The sequence below is a fragment of the Galeopterus variegatus genome, unplaced genomic scaffold (assembly GCF_000696425.1).
Source record: "Galeopterus variegatus unplaced genomic scaffold, G_variegatus-3.0.2 Scaffold1931, whole genome shotgun sequence".
Taxonomy (NCBI): domain Eukaryota; kingdom Metazoa; phylum Chordata; class Mammalia; order Dermoptera; family Cynocephalidae; genus Galeopterus; species Galeopterus variegatus.
The window spans coordinates 121,136-140,413 of NW_007728042.1; the positions used below are offsets into that span (position 1 = coordinate 121,136).

General features: G+C 32.7%; 1 protein-coding gene across 1 annotated transcript in view; it reads right to left on the reverse strand.

Annotated features, from left to right (window-relative positions):
* Positions 1-315: 315 nt before the first annotated feature.
* MTBP (MDM2 binding protein) overlaps positions 316-19,278 on the reverse strand; it is a 76,507-nt gene continuing 57,544 nt past the window's right edge. Inside the window, exons 16-22 of the mRNA XM_008579621.1 lie at positions 18,901-19,056; positions 15,394-15,489; positions 7,254-7,520; positions 4,884-5,133; positions 4,171-4,284; positions 1,190-1,255; positions 316-537 (exon numbers count right to left, since the gene is read on the reverse strand). Of these exons, the coding sequence (XP_008577843.1) occupies positions 499-537; positions 1,190-1,255; positions 4,171-4,284; positions 4,884-5,133; positions 7,254-7,520; positions 15,394-15,489; positions 18,901-19,056 (988 nt within the window). The 3' untranslated portion in view covers positions 316-498. The remainder of the gene's footprint in view (positions 538-1,189; positions 1,256-4,170; positions 4,285-4,883; positions 5,134-7,253; positions 7,521-15,393; positions 15,490-18,900; positions 19,057-19,278) is intronic.

Below are 19,278 nucleotides of genomic sequence, written 5' to 3' on the forward strand. Positions count from 1 at the left end.
TGAGACTGAGAAATTTAAGTAGACCTAACAACAAAGACATGTAACCCAAGAAGTAAAGAAATATTTCTATTTATTGTAATAATTAAATAACCAAGTGTAAAAATTTTAAAACACATAAAAAAAAACTTTAAAAATTAAAATGTAGTGAAACTGTATAAAATAATAATTAAAAACACATCAACTGAGAACCCCCAAATAAATATATAAATCCTATATAAATATAGGATACATATTTATGAAATTCTTTAGAAACTTTAAAAATTAAAATGTAGTGAAACTGTATAAAATAATAATTAAAAACACATCAACTGAGAATCCCCAAATAAATATATAAATCCTATATAAATATAGGATACATATTTATGAAATTCTTTAGAAATATAGTAACTATTCTTTGAATAAAGTTTGAAATTTGTTTATAATTTTCAAACTAAGGAATAAAGTAGTAAATAATAGCTTCCTCCAATTTATAATTGCCCTAAAGAGAATGATTCTGTATCACTTCTTGCTTGCCTTTTCTAATACCCATTCGATCACCTAGAGGGAGAAAAAAATATGATTATGGACATTTCTACTGACAACACAAGTGATAGACAAATATACTGCAAAACCGTCAAAAGAACATGGTAGAATGTCTAAAATAAAAAGGACCATATCTAAATCTTATACTTAAAAACACATTTTATTTTCTCATAGGAAAGCACTTTTTGCTGAACTTCAAATGCTGAGGACAATATTATTCTCGGACAAAATGAAGATTCTATTCCATTTTCTCACCTTTATTTGAAGATATGTTTCAAAGGGTCACTCAAAAAAACTAATCCAAACTTTGAAAATGGCTAATAAAATTGGATAGTTTTCCAGCTCTTTGGATAATTTATTTTCCACGTTACTTTAGAAACTCTTTAGTTAAAAGAGCAACCTACTAAATTCTATGTCTGAATAAGTCAATTATTTAATATCTTAAAAAGTTTTCAGAAGGGGTGGGGAGGGTTAGGAAGAAATTGGTAAAGGGCCACAAAAAATGTTTACACTGTGTAATAAAAAAAAATAAGTAAAGTTTTCATAGGGACAGAGTTGAAAAGACCACTCACTAATACTTGCTGCATATGTATAGTAACAGAATCACAGCTACCCTGACAAAATACCAGTTAAACTGAATACTGTTTCTTGGGAATAATTTATTTACCTGTACGGCATTGTTGTTTGCTGTCTTCTTCATTTCTTCAAACAGACCCCTTGAAGTTTTAAGATCCTGAACATAACAAAATATAGCATTTTACAATTTGCACATTAAATTATAGTGAACAACTCATTATTATTAAGCAAACTTGAGATTATCCTAAATCAGTCTATAAGTACCAATATGATTAGGGAAATACTACAAAAAAGTCAAATTGATTGATTATAATTTAGCACCATCCTGAAATATTAAAATACTACAACCAAAATACATATACAAATACATAAATCCATGTTACTCTCATTTTCTATTCCCAATACTGCTGACCTAACCTAACCCCCTTTCTCCACCATGCGTATCCACTAATGCTTCATTGCTCAGGAAATGAATATACAGCTTGCATTTATTTTTCAGATAAAATATCTTTTTTCTTCTTCTTGGCTATTTGACTTCATCACAAAGAGGAATGGCATAGGAACGAAAACTGAAATCTCTCATTTTTTAAAATTTAATGATTATATCAAATTAGATTATAAAGTAGAAAAAAAAATCTTACATTAAAAAAGAAAAAAACCCCAGTCTTCTGCTATACCTCCAAGTTATGCTCCATAGAGGCAGCTGCTTTCAATTCTTTTAGCTTATCCTCTTATTTATACTCCATGTTTCTAACATGCTTACACTGCTACTTGGTGATTCAACAATTTTAGACAGACTAAGATATCAGATAATGGTCATGGATTCAGATCTTGTACGTAGCATCTCCATTCTCTTCCTCTCAATAACGTCTGCACCGCAATTATTGATTATTAAATAGTGTTTGCATTATTATATGCAGGTAAATACAGTTCAATCCTTAGCCAATTAATGTATTATGGTTATATATATTTTTTTCATCCAGCTTTGTATTTATCCGGTAGTTAAACTACCTGCTTAATTTTTTTATTTGCTTAGTTTTCCATGTGTATAATTCTGGATTTTTTCTCCCCCTAAATGCTAGCAGTAGATTAAATATACAGCAATGCTTTTTCAAACACTGAAGTACACTGGATACTCTCTCATTTGTTTTTGTTTTGTTTTGTTTAAATTTATTTAATTTTTTTAACCTAGAGATCTTTCTCCCATAGCTGCTCCAATTTGGTATAGTTGCTCCCTAGACCTCATCCTGTTTAGACTTGTCTTGACCCCTCTAAGTTAGTTTTTGTTTCTTAATTCAGTTCTTTGTTCTGCAGAACTTCATCTTCTAGCAGATTCCTCAAAGGTTAAGACAAATTTTTTAGACCTTTCATGTTTGAAAGTACCTTTATTGAATCTTCATTACCTGATATGAATTTTAGACCAGATATAGAATTCTAGGTAAATCACTCTCCCTCAGAATTTGGAGACACTTTTCTACCATCTTCTAGCACACAATGTTATTGCAGATAAGTCCAATACCTTTCCTATTCTTGATTTTTTATTTGTGAAGTACATTCTCTCCTGGGAAGCATTTAGGAAATGATCTATGTAAAGAGGTGTGAAATTCCACAATGATGTGGCTTGCTGTAGAATTTTCATTCACCGAGCTGGACAAGCGAGGTGCCCTTTTCAGCAGGAGACTTGTAGCCTTTACTTCTAGAAAACTTTCTGTTATTAACTTCTTTCTAAGAGAATTATAGTTTTTATGAAGTTTTCTTTATCTTTCTGCTCCTTTAGAGTTCCCTTTATTGCTTTATTATGTTTTCACATCACTTGTGTTAGAAGCTTTGCTTACAGTCTACTAATCCTTGGAAGTCCAATCATATTTAAAAATGACACTAAAAATCTTATTGGAAGCTCTGCCTGTGCAGATCTTGTCCACTGGGTGGCTTTACAAGGTAGGGTGACAAGGTGGCCAGTTGGTTTTTTCACTGTGGCCTCCAAGCTTTTCTCTAAAGACTATTTCCTGCACTTTCACAGAGGTGAATGAAGAGAAGTATATGTGACAGACCTTGTAGTTAACAGGAAGAGCAAGGTGAAGGTTCCACAGTTCACTTTGCAGATCTTTATTAATTCCTCTGTTTTCAACCTGGCGTCTTGCCCTTGCTTTCCACGGTACCTGCTGTCTTCAAATCCTGAGCATCTCAGAGACTGTGTGAGTCAAACTGGCATGGTTCTCTCTGATATTCCACTAGGCAGGCACTTAGGCTGTAACTCCTTTTACTTTGCTAAACCATGCTTCCATGTGCTTTTTCTTGTTCAACAATGTACTAAAAACATTTCTACAGTTTTTTCTTGCCTCTTTGCTTGGGTTTTGTAGGTTAATATTGTTTTTCTTGAGAGATTGTAGAAAGAATGAGAATCAAATCTGCAGTTTTAACCAGAAACCCACATACAACTGTAATTCAAGTCAGAAACTGTTAAAGCTGGGGATAATCTAACACCGCCTAAGTTTTAGAAAACTGTCATCTGAGTGGCTGATCTGTCCAATGTCTTAAACTAGGTGACAATGGATCCAAAATTAGAAACTGAGTGTTATGATATTCAGACTAGTAGCCCTTTCACTATATAATAAAATTACTAATTAAACATGTTTTAAGCTTATTATCAACTTAAGTCAAAGACTCACTTACTTAGAACATCAGTTAAAATGTAGCTTTCTGTATATGAAAAAGCTAAAATCAAATAAATCAACTGTAAAATACCTTAGCTTCAATTCTCCTATCTCCATATGAAAAAGCTAAAATCAAATAAATCAACTGTAAAATACCTTAGCTTCAATTCTCCTATCTCCTAAAAAAAAATGTGGCAGAAAGTTGTATGCTAATAGTATTAAAAAAAAAAAAAACTCATTTAAACATTTTTATGTCAAGCTGAACATTAGAACATGAACTAAAAATTTAAAAAAAAATGTGGCAGCAAGTTGTATGCTAATAGTATTTAAAAAAAAAAAACTCATTTAAACATTTTTATGTCAAGCTGAACATTAGAACATGAACTAAAATTTGCCATTAGTAGAGAAGACACCATACCTTTAGATAGAACTTAGAGATTTCAAAAAGACGCTGGCTACATGCACTGAAACATTCATGAGCCTCAGTAATGCTGTGCTTCTTCAGGGTTTCAGCAACTACTTCTTTCAATATCTTGAATGGAATATAACACGTTACCAACATTTCTTGGAAGAGGTACAAACCTATTATTTCAGCTTTAGAGTTCAATTCTGTGAATTACAGGATCTTTTAGCTGTGCTAAAGATAGATAAACCCATTAAGACAAAACAACAGAGAAAAAAAAGGTATATGTAACATTTACACAGTCACACGTGACACGGGATTAGTATGTTAGCAGGAAATGACTGAAGTATCTTAAGAAAGAAAGTAATTAAAATTATGAGTTCTGAACAGAAACCAGAGTAAAAGTTACACACAGCAGGGATATACAGGTGTGTATTTATTTTTTATTAGGGAAAATTTCAAATATAGAAAAGTAGAGAGAATATTTTATAACAAATCCCCACCGTGATGTATCTATTAACCAGCTTCAAGGATGATATGTGGCTAATTTTGTTTCACTTACATCTCCGCTCATTTTCCCATCATCCTTCTTGCACTGAATTATTTTAAAGTAAATTCTAGACATTTTTTCTGTTCATTCATAAAATTTTAGACATATATTTTAAAGAAATCAAATAAACTAATTTCTTCCCATGTAGAACTAAGAAAAATGGGAAATAAATCTTTACCCGTGTGTGTTTCTGCGATCTTGATTCCTTAATTTGTGTTGATGTTTTGGATTCGTGCACACTTTTTTGACCTGATCTGGCCTTTGTGGTGACTTTTGGAGTTTCACTGCTAGGAAGTGGAACCAACGGACAAGTTATTGATGATGACTTCTCTGCCCGTGGCTTTCTGGATGTCACCACATGATGATGATGACTACTATTGTCATTTGTCTGAGAAAGAATAGAATCTGAACTTTCAGATTTCACAAGCCTATAGAAGGGGAAAAAATCAAGAACACAGATTAAGTGAATCAACAATGAAGTCTGTATTTTCTGCCTTAAATTTTACAACTGTATCTATCCAAACATAAATTCAAGAAAAGCAAATAAAACTCCTTACTACTACTGCCTTAAATAAGCAATCAGCATACTATAAAGATGTTCTTTAGTTCTTCAAATGAGTGACTAAGACACAGGAAGCAACGAATAACAAACAAAACGGGTGATTAAAACACAGAAAGCCATGAATAACAAACTAGAATTTCAGTTAACAAAGAAAGCAACAAGCAATATTACTATATTCTTGCCCCCTCCAATTTACAATTTGTCACATAAATCAGCTATGCATGTCAGGTGGTGCTATTTATAGATTTAAAACTCATCTGTTAAGTATTTACACTTTTCTATTACGATAGTTTTAAGAAAGAAACCACAATCCATATCTTACTGTACTTATGTAACTGCCTGTGCAAAATAAATAATAGTGTCAAAACAAATACAAATGAAACTATAAAATTGATAATTGTTTCAATCTTTCTAAAAGGTCCTGTTGGGAAGATAGAATAGTTTGGTCAGGGCCCTCGACTCAGCTCCCATTGGGTGTGGTTTTAGCACATCCATTGTAAGCAAATTGTGTATGTGTGTGTGGAGTTAGTATGCATGTGTACCAATGTATCTTTTTACTTTTGTTGCTATTCTTGTGTTCTTCGAAGAGAGAGACAGAGAGAGAGAGAGACAGGGAGGGAGGGAGGGAGGGAGAAAGAGAGAAAGAGAAAGAGAAAGAGTAGAGAGTAGAGAGTAGTTTTAGTGAAGCAGGCAGGCGGGCATTGGCCTTGGGCATCAGCGTCAGCCTGGCACAGCCATGCTTTCCAACCTACAACTTCCAAGGACCTTTTGGCCGGTTACCTAGCTCACAGACCTGCATGAAGGGGTCTGGTGACCCAGCCTGGCATATGAAGGGTTTGTGACCCAGTCTGTGAATGGGCTTGAGGGTCTGGGAGCTCCAGACCCAACCCTAGCTCAACATTGGCCCAGTCGGCAGGATCACCAGCAGGTAAAAGAGCCCGACAACTGGTGTGGTCACCTAGCTTTACAATTGGCATCACGAACAGGATTAAGAGCTAGACAATTGGTGCTGTGAGGATTCCAGGCCTTAGCCTAGCCAGACAGGTCCTATAGCCTTCAATTCTGTTAACCCATAGGTCACAGTGTACTTTCTTTTCTCAAACACATATCTTTTATTAGTCACAGGTCAAAAATAAGAAATAAAGTTATAAAATATAGTATCCCAAATGTTAATAGATTTACTTTTTAGCTTTCTCAGGCGTAAAAAGTACCATGAGTTTTAAAGTCTTCATAAAAATAATTTAGGTTTTCCACAACAGGGAAGCAGAATTCTCATTTTTTAACTATTCAAGAAAATATTTGAAAGTTTTGCTTTCACATATTTCATATTTACTGTAAGATTTAAATACAATAAAAATTTAAGGCTTCCTTTACATGTCAAGGGCCTAAATTAGACACAGTTTCTAAAGATATATAAATTCAACAGAAATTAGAGCATTGTTTACATAAACTTCTTGAGCAAGTGTTTGGATATTTTATTTAGCTAGCAAAAAAACTATCTAGGAAAGTTTCACATAATATACTATTATGTAGGCTTTAAAACTATATTTTATATGTAACAAGTTGTTTTAAAATGGTGGGTGCCTGATGGAAATCACTGCTTAAGAGGCCAATGCAGGCAGGAAATGGTGAGGGGAGAGGGAGGGAAAAGCTAACAGAAATATTCCTATCCCCAAACACCCTCTTCAACAGAACAGCTCAGTTTAATCTATGGGAAGAGATCTCTAGTGTTCCATGGCTTAAAAACTTTACAATACATTGTGCTACTGGACTGTATATTAGCATATAAAACAAGAAATAGTCTGTTTTTTTCCAAGTTACTTCTTTTTATAACTTATAAGCAAAACCATTAACTGCTCACAATAAAAATAAACTTCCTGGCATGGAGGAATTAATCTGAAAAACTAATATGAAAAAATAAAAATCCTCCTAGAGACTGACAGTATCTTCTGTCAAGATACTATTTTTCTTCACTTAATATATCACCTTCTTTTGGGATACAGGCAATTCAGATCTTTGGATCGCCGTTTCAATCGGGATACTTCAGTTTGGAGTTCACTTTGCAAAGCTTCTCCATCAGGGACACTTCCAGGCTCTGACAAAACTGCAGGTGATGGAAGAGGGCTCAACACAGTAGGTACCAGGAAACTTTCTCTGGTGCAGGTAGTTTGAGTTTCATAACGAATAAGACGAGACTGAAGTTCAGAAAATCCCCCATCTCTTTCTAAAGCTTTTTGGTCATCCAAGCAGTATCTAAAATGAAGGAAAGATCATTAAAATTAAGGCCTCCACAAGAGCTAAAGGCTTTTCCCTTTCAATTAGAAAAAAGCAAGACATTTACTTAAAAAATTCTTAACTTCCTAATTATCGTTGGAATGTTGAATGAATAACCTACTTCCCTCACAATTTCAGTTTTTTTCTAATCTGCCATAAAACATAACAAAAGATAAAAAAAATCTGAAGTACAATCTGATGTCTCTTTGACTATGTTTCTGAGCAAAAGATTAAGTTAATCCTTTGGCTTATTTTCAAAATAATATACTTGTTGCCTTAATACTTCTTAAAACTCCACCAACTTCTGATCTCTCAGCATGGTGGATATGTAACTGCATGAGATGCTGACTTCTGTTAGAAAAGGTAAGTTTATTTTCAACACCAAGACTAAAAGGGTATAAAGGCATTCTAAACTGGCTCACCAAATAGCTCAGAACATTTTCAATCTTTTCTTTGAAGTTCACTTCCCACCTTATTGACTGATAGATTTTTCTTCAAACACTTCAGCTGTCTGTGCTTCTAGCTAAATCTGATTCAGGGAATCAATGAAATGTTAGCTCAGTGAATGCTTCTGGACTCAAAGAAATCCCATGTTGCTAAATACAATAAGCAAGCATATCAGAAAAATCACCTATGAGACGTGTGCCCTTGGAAAGCTCTTCACTTTCTCCCCTTTTTCCAACTGCATCGCGAAAACACAAATGGTTCCACATATGTAATGGTACAACTGTAAAAATTAAAACCTGTTATCTGTCTTTTTTTAATCTACAAAATCCTAAGATGCTCCCTAAAATCAGATTTTTGGATCTATAAGCTTTTAGTTCAACTTTCAAGGAGTGTAACATTACCTGAACATCTCATTGCCTGATGAAGGTTTTAAGAACTTTCTTTCATGACACTTACATATTTGATTTCTAAGAGTACGGACTATAGAGCTGGACTCCCTAGTTTTAAATCCAGGCTCCTTTCCTAATTAGCTGTGTGAACCTGGCTAAATTACTTAAATTTTCTATGCTTTTGTTGCCTCATCTGCAAAATGAGATTTATAGTACTTATCTGAAAGAGCTATTATGAGGATTCCCTCAATGGGTACAAGTAAAAATCAGAGCCTGAAATATGCAAGCAAAGCAATCAGTAAATGGATGCTGCTATTATGATTAATATTATCACCAATATATTTTATTTTCTACCACAGCAAATCTTACAGTATGCTCATAACATGTAGCATACCCATAATTTAAACCCAGGTTGGTGAACTCAGAGCCTGACTTTAACCATTTTAGTATACTATGTCTTAAATAAAATTTAAGGATCATCTTATTCAGCAGTCAACACATGGTTGAACACTGAAGAACTTTTAAGAAATACAACATACCCTTGCACAGAGTTCCTGACTAACTTGGTCAGGGGTGAGACCCAGTCACTGACATTTTTAAAAAAGCTGCCTAGGTGATTCTAAAAAAAAAAAAAAGTTGAATACATAGAAACAGAGGAGAAACGTGGTTACAGGTGGAGATAGGGAGTTGGGGGGATGTAAGTCACGAAGGGTACAAAATTGCAGAATTACACAGAATGAATAAATCTAGAGTTCCAGTGTATATCATGAGAACTATAGTTAATAATATTTTATTATATATTAGAAATAAAAAAAGAGGTGACTATGAAATGTGATAAATGTTAACTTGCTTACCTGTAGTAATTGTTTCACTATGTATATGTATATCAACACATCATGTTGTACACCTTAAATATATATGAGTACAATTTTTTAAAACGCTGCCTAGGTGATTCTGAAGTGTCAGTAGGACTGAAAAATATCTGATACAACCTAACAGCTTAATTTAACAGGTGAGAAAACTGAGTTCCTAAATCAGAATGTTAGTTGGTGTCAGAGAATGGACTAGAAACTAGGTCTCTCAATTCTCTGTCTAATATTCTTTCTCTGGTCTGTTGTTTAATAAAATATATTTCATTAATAATCCATAGCAACGCTAGGATTACTGATAAGTCCTACTTATATCCTGGACAACTGGTAGAACCTAAAGTAAAATTAAGAGCCATGAATTTTTTTTTTTTTTTTTTTTTTTTTTTTTTTTTTTTTTTTTTTTTTTGACCAGTAAGCGGATCACAATCCTCGGCACGGTGTGGTCCGCACCACGCTCAGCCAGTGAGCGGACCGGCCATCCCTATATAGGATCCGAACCGGCAGCCTCGGAGCTCCCAGCGCCACACTCTCCTGAGTGAGCCAAGGGGCCGGACCAAGAGCCATGAATTTTAAGAAAGGTTCCAGGCAAGAGGCAAGGTAATGCCTGATTAGCCTGTATACAGGGAAATTTTGAGAAGAGATGCATATTTTTTCTTCCAGCTTTCCCATCTCATGATCACTGCTGTTCATAATGTCATCCTGTCAACTGAATTATGCACACTGTACATACTGATTTTAATTGCCATTTAAAATGCTTTTAAAATGATTACACTATGATTTGCCATTGAAACAAAGAGTTACTTTGTAAATTAGAGAGAAATTTAATCAGAGTAGCAGGGTATTTATTTGATATTAGTGAAGTATTTATTGTTCAATGAATGATTACAATTCCCTGTTTTCTTACAAAACAATAACCAAATACTTTATAGGTCCTAACAAAGAAAAATACCCATAAGATGATGAGGCTTTTTTGTTTTGTTTTGTAACTAAGAAATAGACAAAATACTGCCTCTATCACACACCAGGCAATGCCAATGAAAGCAGGAGAAGCTGCCAAATCTCTTGGAATAGATGAAAGAAATTTCAAAGAAACAAGAGACTGGTGTGACCAAACAATTGTCACAGTATGCCAACAGAGTTTAATTTATTGTTTAAGAAAACAGTGCATTTACAATCAATGGCATCTTACACTCCAGGACAGGGTAGATAAGTGAAAAAAAAAAAACAAGCCAACACTGGGTGTATTTCATTTTGCCTTAAGAGACATTGAACTTCACCTGAGCAGTTAACATATTTTTTCTAAATATTCCTTTATATCATAGTGGAGACCTCGGGGGTTCTTAAAGCCCATAGCAACATAGGAAAAGAGAACTTTCTTTGCAGGTTCATTTTTATTTTAAAATTTCACTTGAATTTCATTTCTACTCTATAATCTATATTGAACATAAATAAGTCCCTCACACTATACACCCAAATCTTCTTGACTCATGGTGCTCACCTTCTACAACTCTGTTAGTCCGATCTCAATGTTCCCAGCTTAATGAACATAAATTTACAGTAAAGAAAACTGAGTCACAGCTAGATTTATTTGTTTGTTTATGGGGTAGGTAGGTAGAAGAGGAAAAGAAAACTACTCCTTTACAATGAATAAGAATCTCATAACATTGTATATGTACAAATTAATAAATAAAGCTCTGTGTAGACTTAGGCCCATCAGAAAACAGTGCTCAAATAAGTCTTAATTTAATATTTTGGTAAATTATCATAAAGAACATATTCTTTACAAATTCCATAAATTTATGTATATCATTAAAATTTTTCTACAGTAAACTACAAACAACAGGAAAGAAAAAGTAGGGAGATGAGACTCAAAATAAACAAAACTAAACTAAAGCATTTGGGGACAAAAATCTGAGATATTGTTATATGATGGTTACTTCAGTCAGCAGATAAAATGGAATTATTATAGCTTATTTTATTCAAATCAGTGTTTCAATGAGTTTATAGGGGTGAAGATACAAAAAAGAACAACAACAAAAAAAAAAAAAACACGTGTGTCCTGGAGTATTTTGGCCATATAGCAAAGAAAATGTTAATACTAGTATATTTTCTCAGTAGTGAACACTATTTTTCATCATAATAATACAAACACTGTTAACTGGTTTTAATTTTCAGATTCAAATTAAATGCAAAATATCTGAAATGTTAATTAGGTTCCTTAAATAGAGTAAGAGGTCCTAAAATTATCAAACCAAAAGGGGGAGATACTGCTTTATAGCTAATGAAATACGAAATAGAAGTTTAAATACATTTTTAAAAACACAAAAGCAAATAGCAGAAAACTCAGATTGAGAAGGGGAACCAAATCTTCATTTTTCATAGCAGAGAGTCAATAATATTTTATATGAAGACATGTATTAATCAAATTTTTATAGAGTAGAACAAAGAAGCTCCCACTTAAATTTGATTAAGGTAAACTTAGTACAAATAAAGAATAAAATTTTTATAATGAATGCACAAAAGAATATATAGCTAAAAATGTAAATAGTTCAAATTAAAAGGTTTAGTTAAATTCAAGGCTCTTTGGGGAACACTGCTAACCCTTTGATGTTAAGGAGAGAACGATAATTCTCTCAACTAAAAATAAAAAGCTGGGACAAGTGGCATTTCTTATCTTTTTACAATTCAGCAGTTATCTATGAGTTGTCTTATCTGTTGCTCACAAAACAATTTAAAATACTTATCTGAACCACTTAGATTCAAATTAGCATTTCATACAGGACTTTCAGAAATTATTCATTATTGGATGTTGTACTTCCTTTTACTCATTTCAAAGTCTTCATATTCTTTCTTCAACTGTTTTTTCACACAGATGTTTACTTTTGTTCCATGTATCAATATTTTGTTCCTCGTTATTGTTTAGTATTGCTTTGTATAGATACACCACAGTAATTTATCTGTTCTCCTACTGATATACTTTCAGGCTATTTCCAGTTTGGGGGCTATTATGAATAAAATTGCTATGAACATTTTTTGACAAATCTTTTTTATGAAGCTAGGCTTTCATTTCTCTTAGGAAAATATCCAGCACTGGAACTGCTGGGCCATAGAGTATAAGTATGTTTAGTTTGATAAGGACCTGCCACATTCTTTTCTGAAGCAGATAAATCATTTTATACTGCCACCAACAGTGTACGAGTTCTGACTGTTCTACATACTTGCCAATATTTATCAGTCTTTTTAATTTTAAGCATTCTAGTGGCTTCACAGAATTTCATTTTATGGATGTATTATAATTTATTTAACCAAGGCTCTAGAGATAAACATTATTTCCATTGTTTCTTATTTTAAATAACACCATGAAAAATACCCTGCATAATAACTCTCAGTATACATCACTAATTTCTGCATTAAACTGAATTAATCAACCAGATGTCATACACACTTGCATAGCTTTTGGTAGTAAGTTACTGAACAGCCTTCCAGAAAGGCTATCTATACTCCTAATTTATACTCCTACAAGCTAGGCTACTCATGTTCCTTCACCAACCAATACCACTGGTACTATATTCAAAATGACTGGCAATACTATACTCCTAATTTATACTCCTACAAGCTGGGCTACTCATGTTCCTTCACCAACCAATACCACTGGTACTATATTCAAAATGACTGGCAATATTTTGAGTGCAAGGTGTTTTCACTATTGTTTCAACTTACATTTTTTTGTTGGTTAGTGAAGAAAAACAGCTTTTGATGTGTATTGATCACTTGTATTTCTTCTTTGATAAATAAATGGTTCAAGATTTTACCAACTCTTCCATAGGGGTATCTGTCTTATTTTCTTACAGGTTTGTAAGCATTCTTTATTATAAGGGAAATTTACCTTCTCATTTATGTTAAAAATATTTTCCCCAGTTAACTCTTACTTTTAATCTTTTTTGTTGTTGTTGTTGATTACTGATATCATTATTCTAAAACAAAGACAAATCTATCATTCTTTTGTTTTTTGGTTTTTTCTTTTGAGTAAAAAAGCCTTTCCTACTTTTAGAATAGATTTTCTCCTACATTATACACTAGTTCTTTCCCTTTACCATTTTTCACTTTTAATTCTTAGTACATCTGGGATTTATTTTGATGTGAACTAAGAATCTAAACCAACTTATTTTTATTTGAATACTTAATGTTCTATTATCTACTGAATGTTTTATCTTTTGCCTTCTGATTTGAAATTCTGTCAGATCAAATTCCTCTGTATTCTCACTTTTTCCATTGTACTCTCTATTCAATTCCAGTTCCCACACTGTAATCATAACAGCTTTATAAAAACGTTTTCTGGTTGTATAATAAAATTTATCTCATTCTTTAAACAGAAGGAAGGTTTCTTGCCAGATAAATTATAGAATTATTTCATCAAAAAGTTCAAAGTTGATAAGAATTATATTAAATATTCACATTTGTTTTAGAAAAATTAACACCTCCATAACATGGAATCTTCCCAAAGAGAAACTAGGCATGTTTCCCCCTAAGAAATCAACATGGCTTTTATGTCCCTTGTTTTTTGCAATTTTTTTCATTCTACATTTCTTGCTAAGGTTATTTCTAATATTTATGGTTTTATTTGTTATTTTGAATGGGATATTTCTCAATTTGTTTGAAATGGCTGACTTAGAGGAAAACTAGTGCTTTTAATACATATTTTATCATTGGTCACTTTACATATTCTCCTATTACTTCTAAAAGTCTTTCAGGTCTCTTCTCTACAAAAACTTACTTTGGTTTCCTTTGCAAAACACATACTTGTTTTAGACTCTAGCTTTCCTTATTTTAATTTATTGGCTAGAACATACAGAACAATGGTTTCAAAAAACAGTGGTAGCAGCAGGTATGTTCTTCTTACACCTGACTTCAGTAAGATTGATTTTATGACTGAAAATAAAGTAAGTAAATATTTTGCCTCATGTCAAACTTTCCATAAGTATTCTTTAGGTGAACTATATTATTTAAACATAGCAAGGAACCTGAACATTCCTAGAATGACTTGCTGTGTGTTCTTCCATATTTTCTCAGTTGCACCAACATGCACTCGATGTTCCTAAGCTAGACACTAAAGAAATTCTTGTCATCTCCTTCTTTCTCATCCCTGACATCTAACTTGTCTCTTAAGTTTCTTAGATAGTTCCTAAGTTTGTAATGTTCTTCCTATTTTCACTATACTTATATCATTTTAGTCTCTTAACATCTCTTGCTTAAAATACTTCAATTTATCAAATAACTGAGATTTCTTTCAATGGCAGAAACCTAAGCATATAATTAAAAGCATTAAAAAAAAAAGGTGTTTTATCACCTCAAAAACAAAATTCAGTAATGTCAATAATGATCTTCAGGACTTCATGATTTGGTCTCTTTATAGTATAATGCACTAAGTACAAAACAACAATGCTTATTCAAAAATAACAACACTATTTCCTCTTTCGAGAATCTGTACCTCTATAAAAAGTAAAGTCCTTTCCTATTTTCATTTATGGAAAATCAATATAAAAATAATGCTTTGCTTTAAGAATGTGAAACACTTTTGCAAAATGTATCACCAAGATCTTGAAAATGTATGGTAAAATATATTATCAACATCTCCCATTTTCCTGTCCTTGTGAAAATGAGAGATGTGAACCTGACCTCAGAAACTGCTATCTTTAAGCAAGAGAATCCCTTAAAAATGTTATTCAAAATGGTCAATTAAAATTCTATAAAAATGTACACATAATTAACATGTTAAGTATGGGTACACATTTCATCTAATAGTTTCTGAACAATTGCAATGTAATTAGTGACCAGGAAACATTAATGTGACCCGTAGTGGAAATACACACTTAAAACATAGGCATTAAAATAATATCAGTTAAAATATCTAGTAACTAGTAATACAATGTTTTAATCCTATCAAACTGATAAATTATCAAATAACTTTTTCTTCAATAGAAGACAAATTATTTGTGTATATAGTGCTTTGTTTTTTGACGTTTTTGACATAATTTCTCTTTGATTCTGTCTCAATTTATATCATTTTATCACAGTCACTCTTCATATTCACATGAGAAAAGCTACATCAACAACACACAGAAAAGTAAAGTGTAAATAGAAACTTACTCAATTCCATGATAATGACATACTGAGGCTTTTTCAAAAGGTAAGACGCGAAGTTTCCGAGGACTAAGTTCTGGTGTCACAACAAAAGTCTTTTCTCTGAAACAAAAATTTTTCATTTGTATGTAAGGTTTATTTTTTAAGACACAAATCTGGCTTCCTCTTCTACAACTGAATTTTATAAGGGGTAAAAGCTAGGGTACACCAGAAAGCATAAGAAAGAAATGAAGCAAGGTTAGCCCTACAGGTTACATTTCCTGTGCCTCAAGTTTTTGAAGTTATGATGTTACCTATTGCACAAAACTATTCCAAGAAATGGATTGAGAATGAAAAATGAGAAAAGATTTGTAATGAAAATTCAGGAAGCAGTACTATTTCTAAAAGAAATTATTCCTAAATATTATTATATGATTATATATTATTATATATTTTTTAGGAATAATACTAATCATTATTTCTAAAAGATACACATTTAGTTAAATCCTTTTTTGCAGGAGAATAATTAAAGCCTACTTGAATCTTTGGTAACAAAAGAAGTATTTATTTCTTACTATAACACAAGTGGAACCCAGATCTTTCTTTGCCTGAAAATGTAGTCATCTTGACACGTACTTTAAGAGTCAAACTTTTTAAATGTCAGAAGGTATACAGACATACTGCTGACATCAGTTCTTTTTCTGAAGTAGGTTTTCAATAAGCAGATACATTAGAACGAATCATACATCAAGCTTACGTAAAATATTTATGCTCCATTCCTTCCACAACTAGACCTGCAGGGGTACATCAAAATCTGGGGAAGAAGGAAGTCACTGCAATTAGATTAAGATCTCTGGGTTATTCTGATACGTGCCTCTCTTCTCTGCCTGAGTTAGGAACCACTGTTCTGTGTAACAGACTGAGGTCCTGAAGGGAAGAAGGAAGTCACTGCAATTAGATTAAGATCTCTGGGTTATTCTGATATGTGCCTCTCTTCTCTGCCTGAGTTAGGAACCACTGTTCTGTGTAACAGACTGAGGTCCTGAAGCTCACAACTTGTTAGATGGGAATAAGAGAATTATGCAGCAGTGGTCTTTACATAGTTAATAGGTAGAATGAAATACCAGGGGCTTGAATTCAGAAGAGCTGGAAATGGTATGTAGAGTACTAAGAACAAATTTGCCATCACATTTTCCCCCTATGGAATTAGTAAGGAAAATTGCCCTTCTGCCACAGAAAATTATCCAGAATACTATAATAAGCATTTGAAATTATTACATTAAAATGTAAAACATATGCCAATTAATGAATCCCAAAAAACAGACTTTATATTCTAATGCATCCATTTAAAGTCTTCAACAAAAAGTAATTTGCAATGACCCCAGTATTTTGATGAGTGACGATTAAAATGAGTAATTTTGTAATATATAACTCTTTAGGTATCTAGCATTTTACTCCTTTCCTTTATCATGTTTTCTCCCATTTCTCATTTCAGTCCCTCTCAGCAATTTTACCTATTTTTGTTTAATTTCCCTCACAACTTGCTCTTTCTAAAAGAAAAAAAAACCATTTTAATAAATATGTGTTCTGTCAATGTTTATTATTTCCTTGGTACATACATAGGAGTCACGCTTTGTTTAATTTAATACAGCATTTTGGATGACTCCTTGCACAGTAGACATTTACTAAGAGCACTTAGGTTCCTGATTCATTGCCATCAAAGTTCATCCTTCAACTTTACAGTTAATACAAGATACAAGAATACTCCATAGAAAGGTTCACATTATGTTTGATTCTATTTTTCCGCCAACTTTTTGAAGTACCATTATACATTTGATAATGATGCAGTTCTTTACTAACATCAAAGAATCATATCAAACTTTACTAAATAAATCACCTAGAAACTACAGAAAGAATTAACTATCTCTTTCCTGCAGTACATCTAAAAAGACATTCTAGTCAAAAGAGTACAACCTACATAAATAAATAATTCAATTTGGCGAACCCATCTGATTCTACCAGTTTGTGCTTATAATTTGAAAAGACAGTAATTCAATAACTAAATAGATGAAAATATGTACTACCTCTTCACTTTCTTGATTCCCACAAAAAAAAGTTATTTATCTCTCAAAACTATGAGAAAAGGAAAATTACTCCAAAATTATACAATTTTTATGTCACCTACTTCAGAAAAAGAACTGAAGTCAGCAGTAAGTCTCTATCACTAAGATCATTAAGTAATTAAGACTCAGAGTTATTAAGGTCCTTAAGTTTTCAAAATTGCTCCCTATGTCTCTCTCTCTAGTGAACACACACATAAAGGCAATAATGCTATAACAATATTTTTGAGATATAACTACCTTCAAATAAACCTTTTCTGAAATTCATCCTTAAAATCAATATTTAGGGCTGGCCAGTTAGCTCATTTGGTTGGAGTGTGGTGCTGATAACACAAAAGTGAAGTGTGCAAGACCTGTACTGGCCAGCCACAAAAAAAAAAAAGAAAAGAAATTTTAAAAAATAAAATAAATAAAAATCAATATTTACCACAGTATAATTCAAAACAAGCTTTGTAAAAGTGATCAAAGTAATCTATAATTTTTAAAGTTCTTTGGAAGGTTTTCAAAATAATGAATAAACAAAAAGAAATTGAACCAATGAGCAAATTATTCAATTCTCAGAAGTATTTGATGTCACAATTTTACCTGTAATTCAGTCAACTTCAGCAACATCCAGCATTTATTAACTAATAACTTAGTGCAAGTTATTTCAGAAGTCAAATTAGTTGTAAATTATTCATACAGACTCTAAGTTTTTATTTGGCAATGTTATAGTTTAAAAAGCATTTTTATTACACTTTCCCATTCTCTTCAGTTGAAAGGGTGTGATTTTCCTACTATGAAGTATGACTGACAATGCTCAAGTCAAGTAGTGGCAAAATCAAAACTAGAGAGTAACATAGAAAAGAGAATTTTTAAAAAAATGTTCTAGTCAAATTCTATTTTTTTCTTAAAAAGTATTGTCCTCTATAGACAAAATAGAAGCTGCTTACTCTATAGGGAATATGCTGAGGTTGCTTTTATTATTCCTGTTTCCCTTTCAATACCACAAAACAGCAGGACATTTGGCTGAGATAAAATGTGAGGATTAAGGCCAGCTGAGATCAAACTTATGAATTTTGCTCTAGTAGCACAGAGAATCAATTAATTAAGGAAATGAGATACAATGTTATTTAAAAATGATTTTTTATTTTTTTATTTTTTTTTCCTTTTTGTCTTTTTTCGTGACCGGCAACGGATCGCAACCCTCAGTGTCGCGCCCATACCGGACCGGGACCGGCAACAGGATCGCAACCCTCGGTGTTGCGCCCGCACCTCGCTCAGCCAGTGAGCGGGAACCAGTCTGTATGTGGGATCCGAACCCTCGGCGGGAGCGCCACCGCGCTCCCAAGCGGCGCACTGTAGCAGTGCGCCACCGGGCCAACCTAAAAATGATTTTTTGGAATTAAGTGGAAATTTTAAGTTTATAACTTACCCTTTTTGAATCTGTAAAGGCTGAAGGTCTCCAACTGGTAATCCATCTGAGGTAAAGTATTTCAACAATTCTTTAGCATCTAGTAATGTGATTGAATCCTTTGGACCTTCTTTGTGGCCCAGCAACTGTTCAGATGAATAGGGTAATGAACCAGTTCTGGGAAAATATTGTTATGTAGATTTATTAAAGGTGAATTTGAATTCACCATAGTCAGAAAAAGGTGATGTGAGCAGAAATCAGAAAAATACCGAAAGAAAACTGAAGAATTATGCATTTAGGAAAGAAAATGAAGTAAAATCTTTGCAAATCATTTAGTTTCCAAACTTTATTTTTAAAAAATCTGTAAATCACAATGAAACTTGTAGTTACCATGTTAAC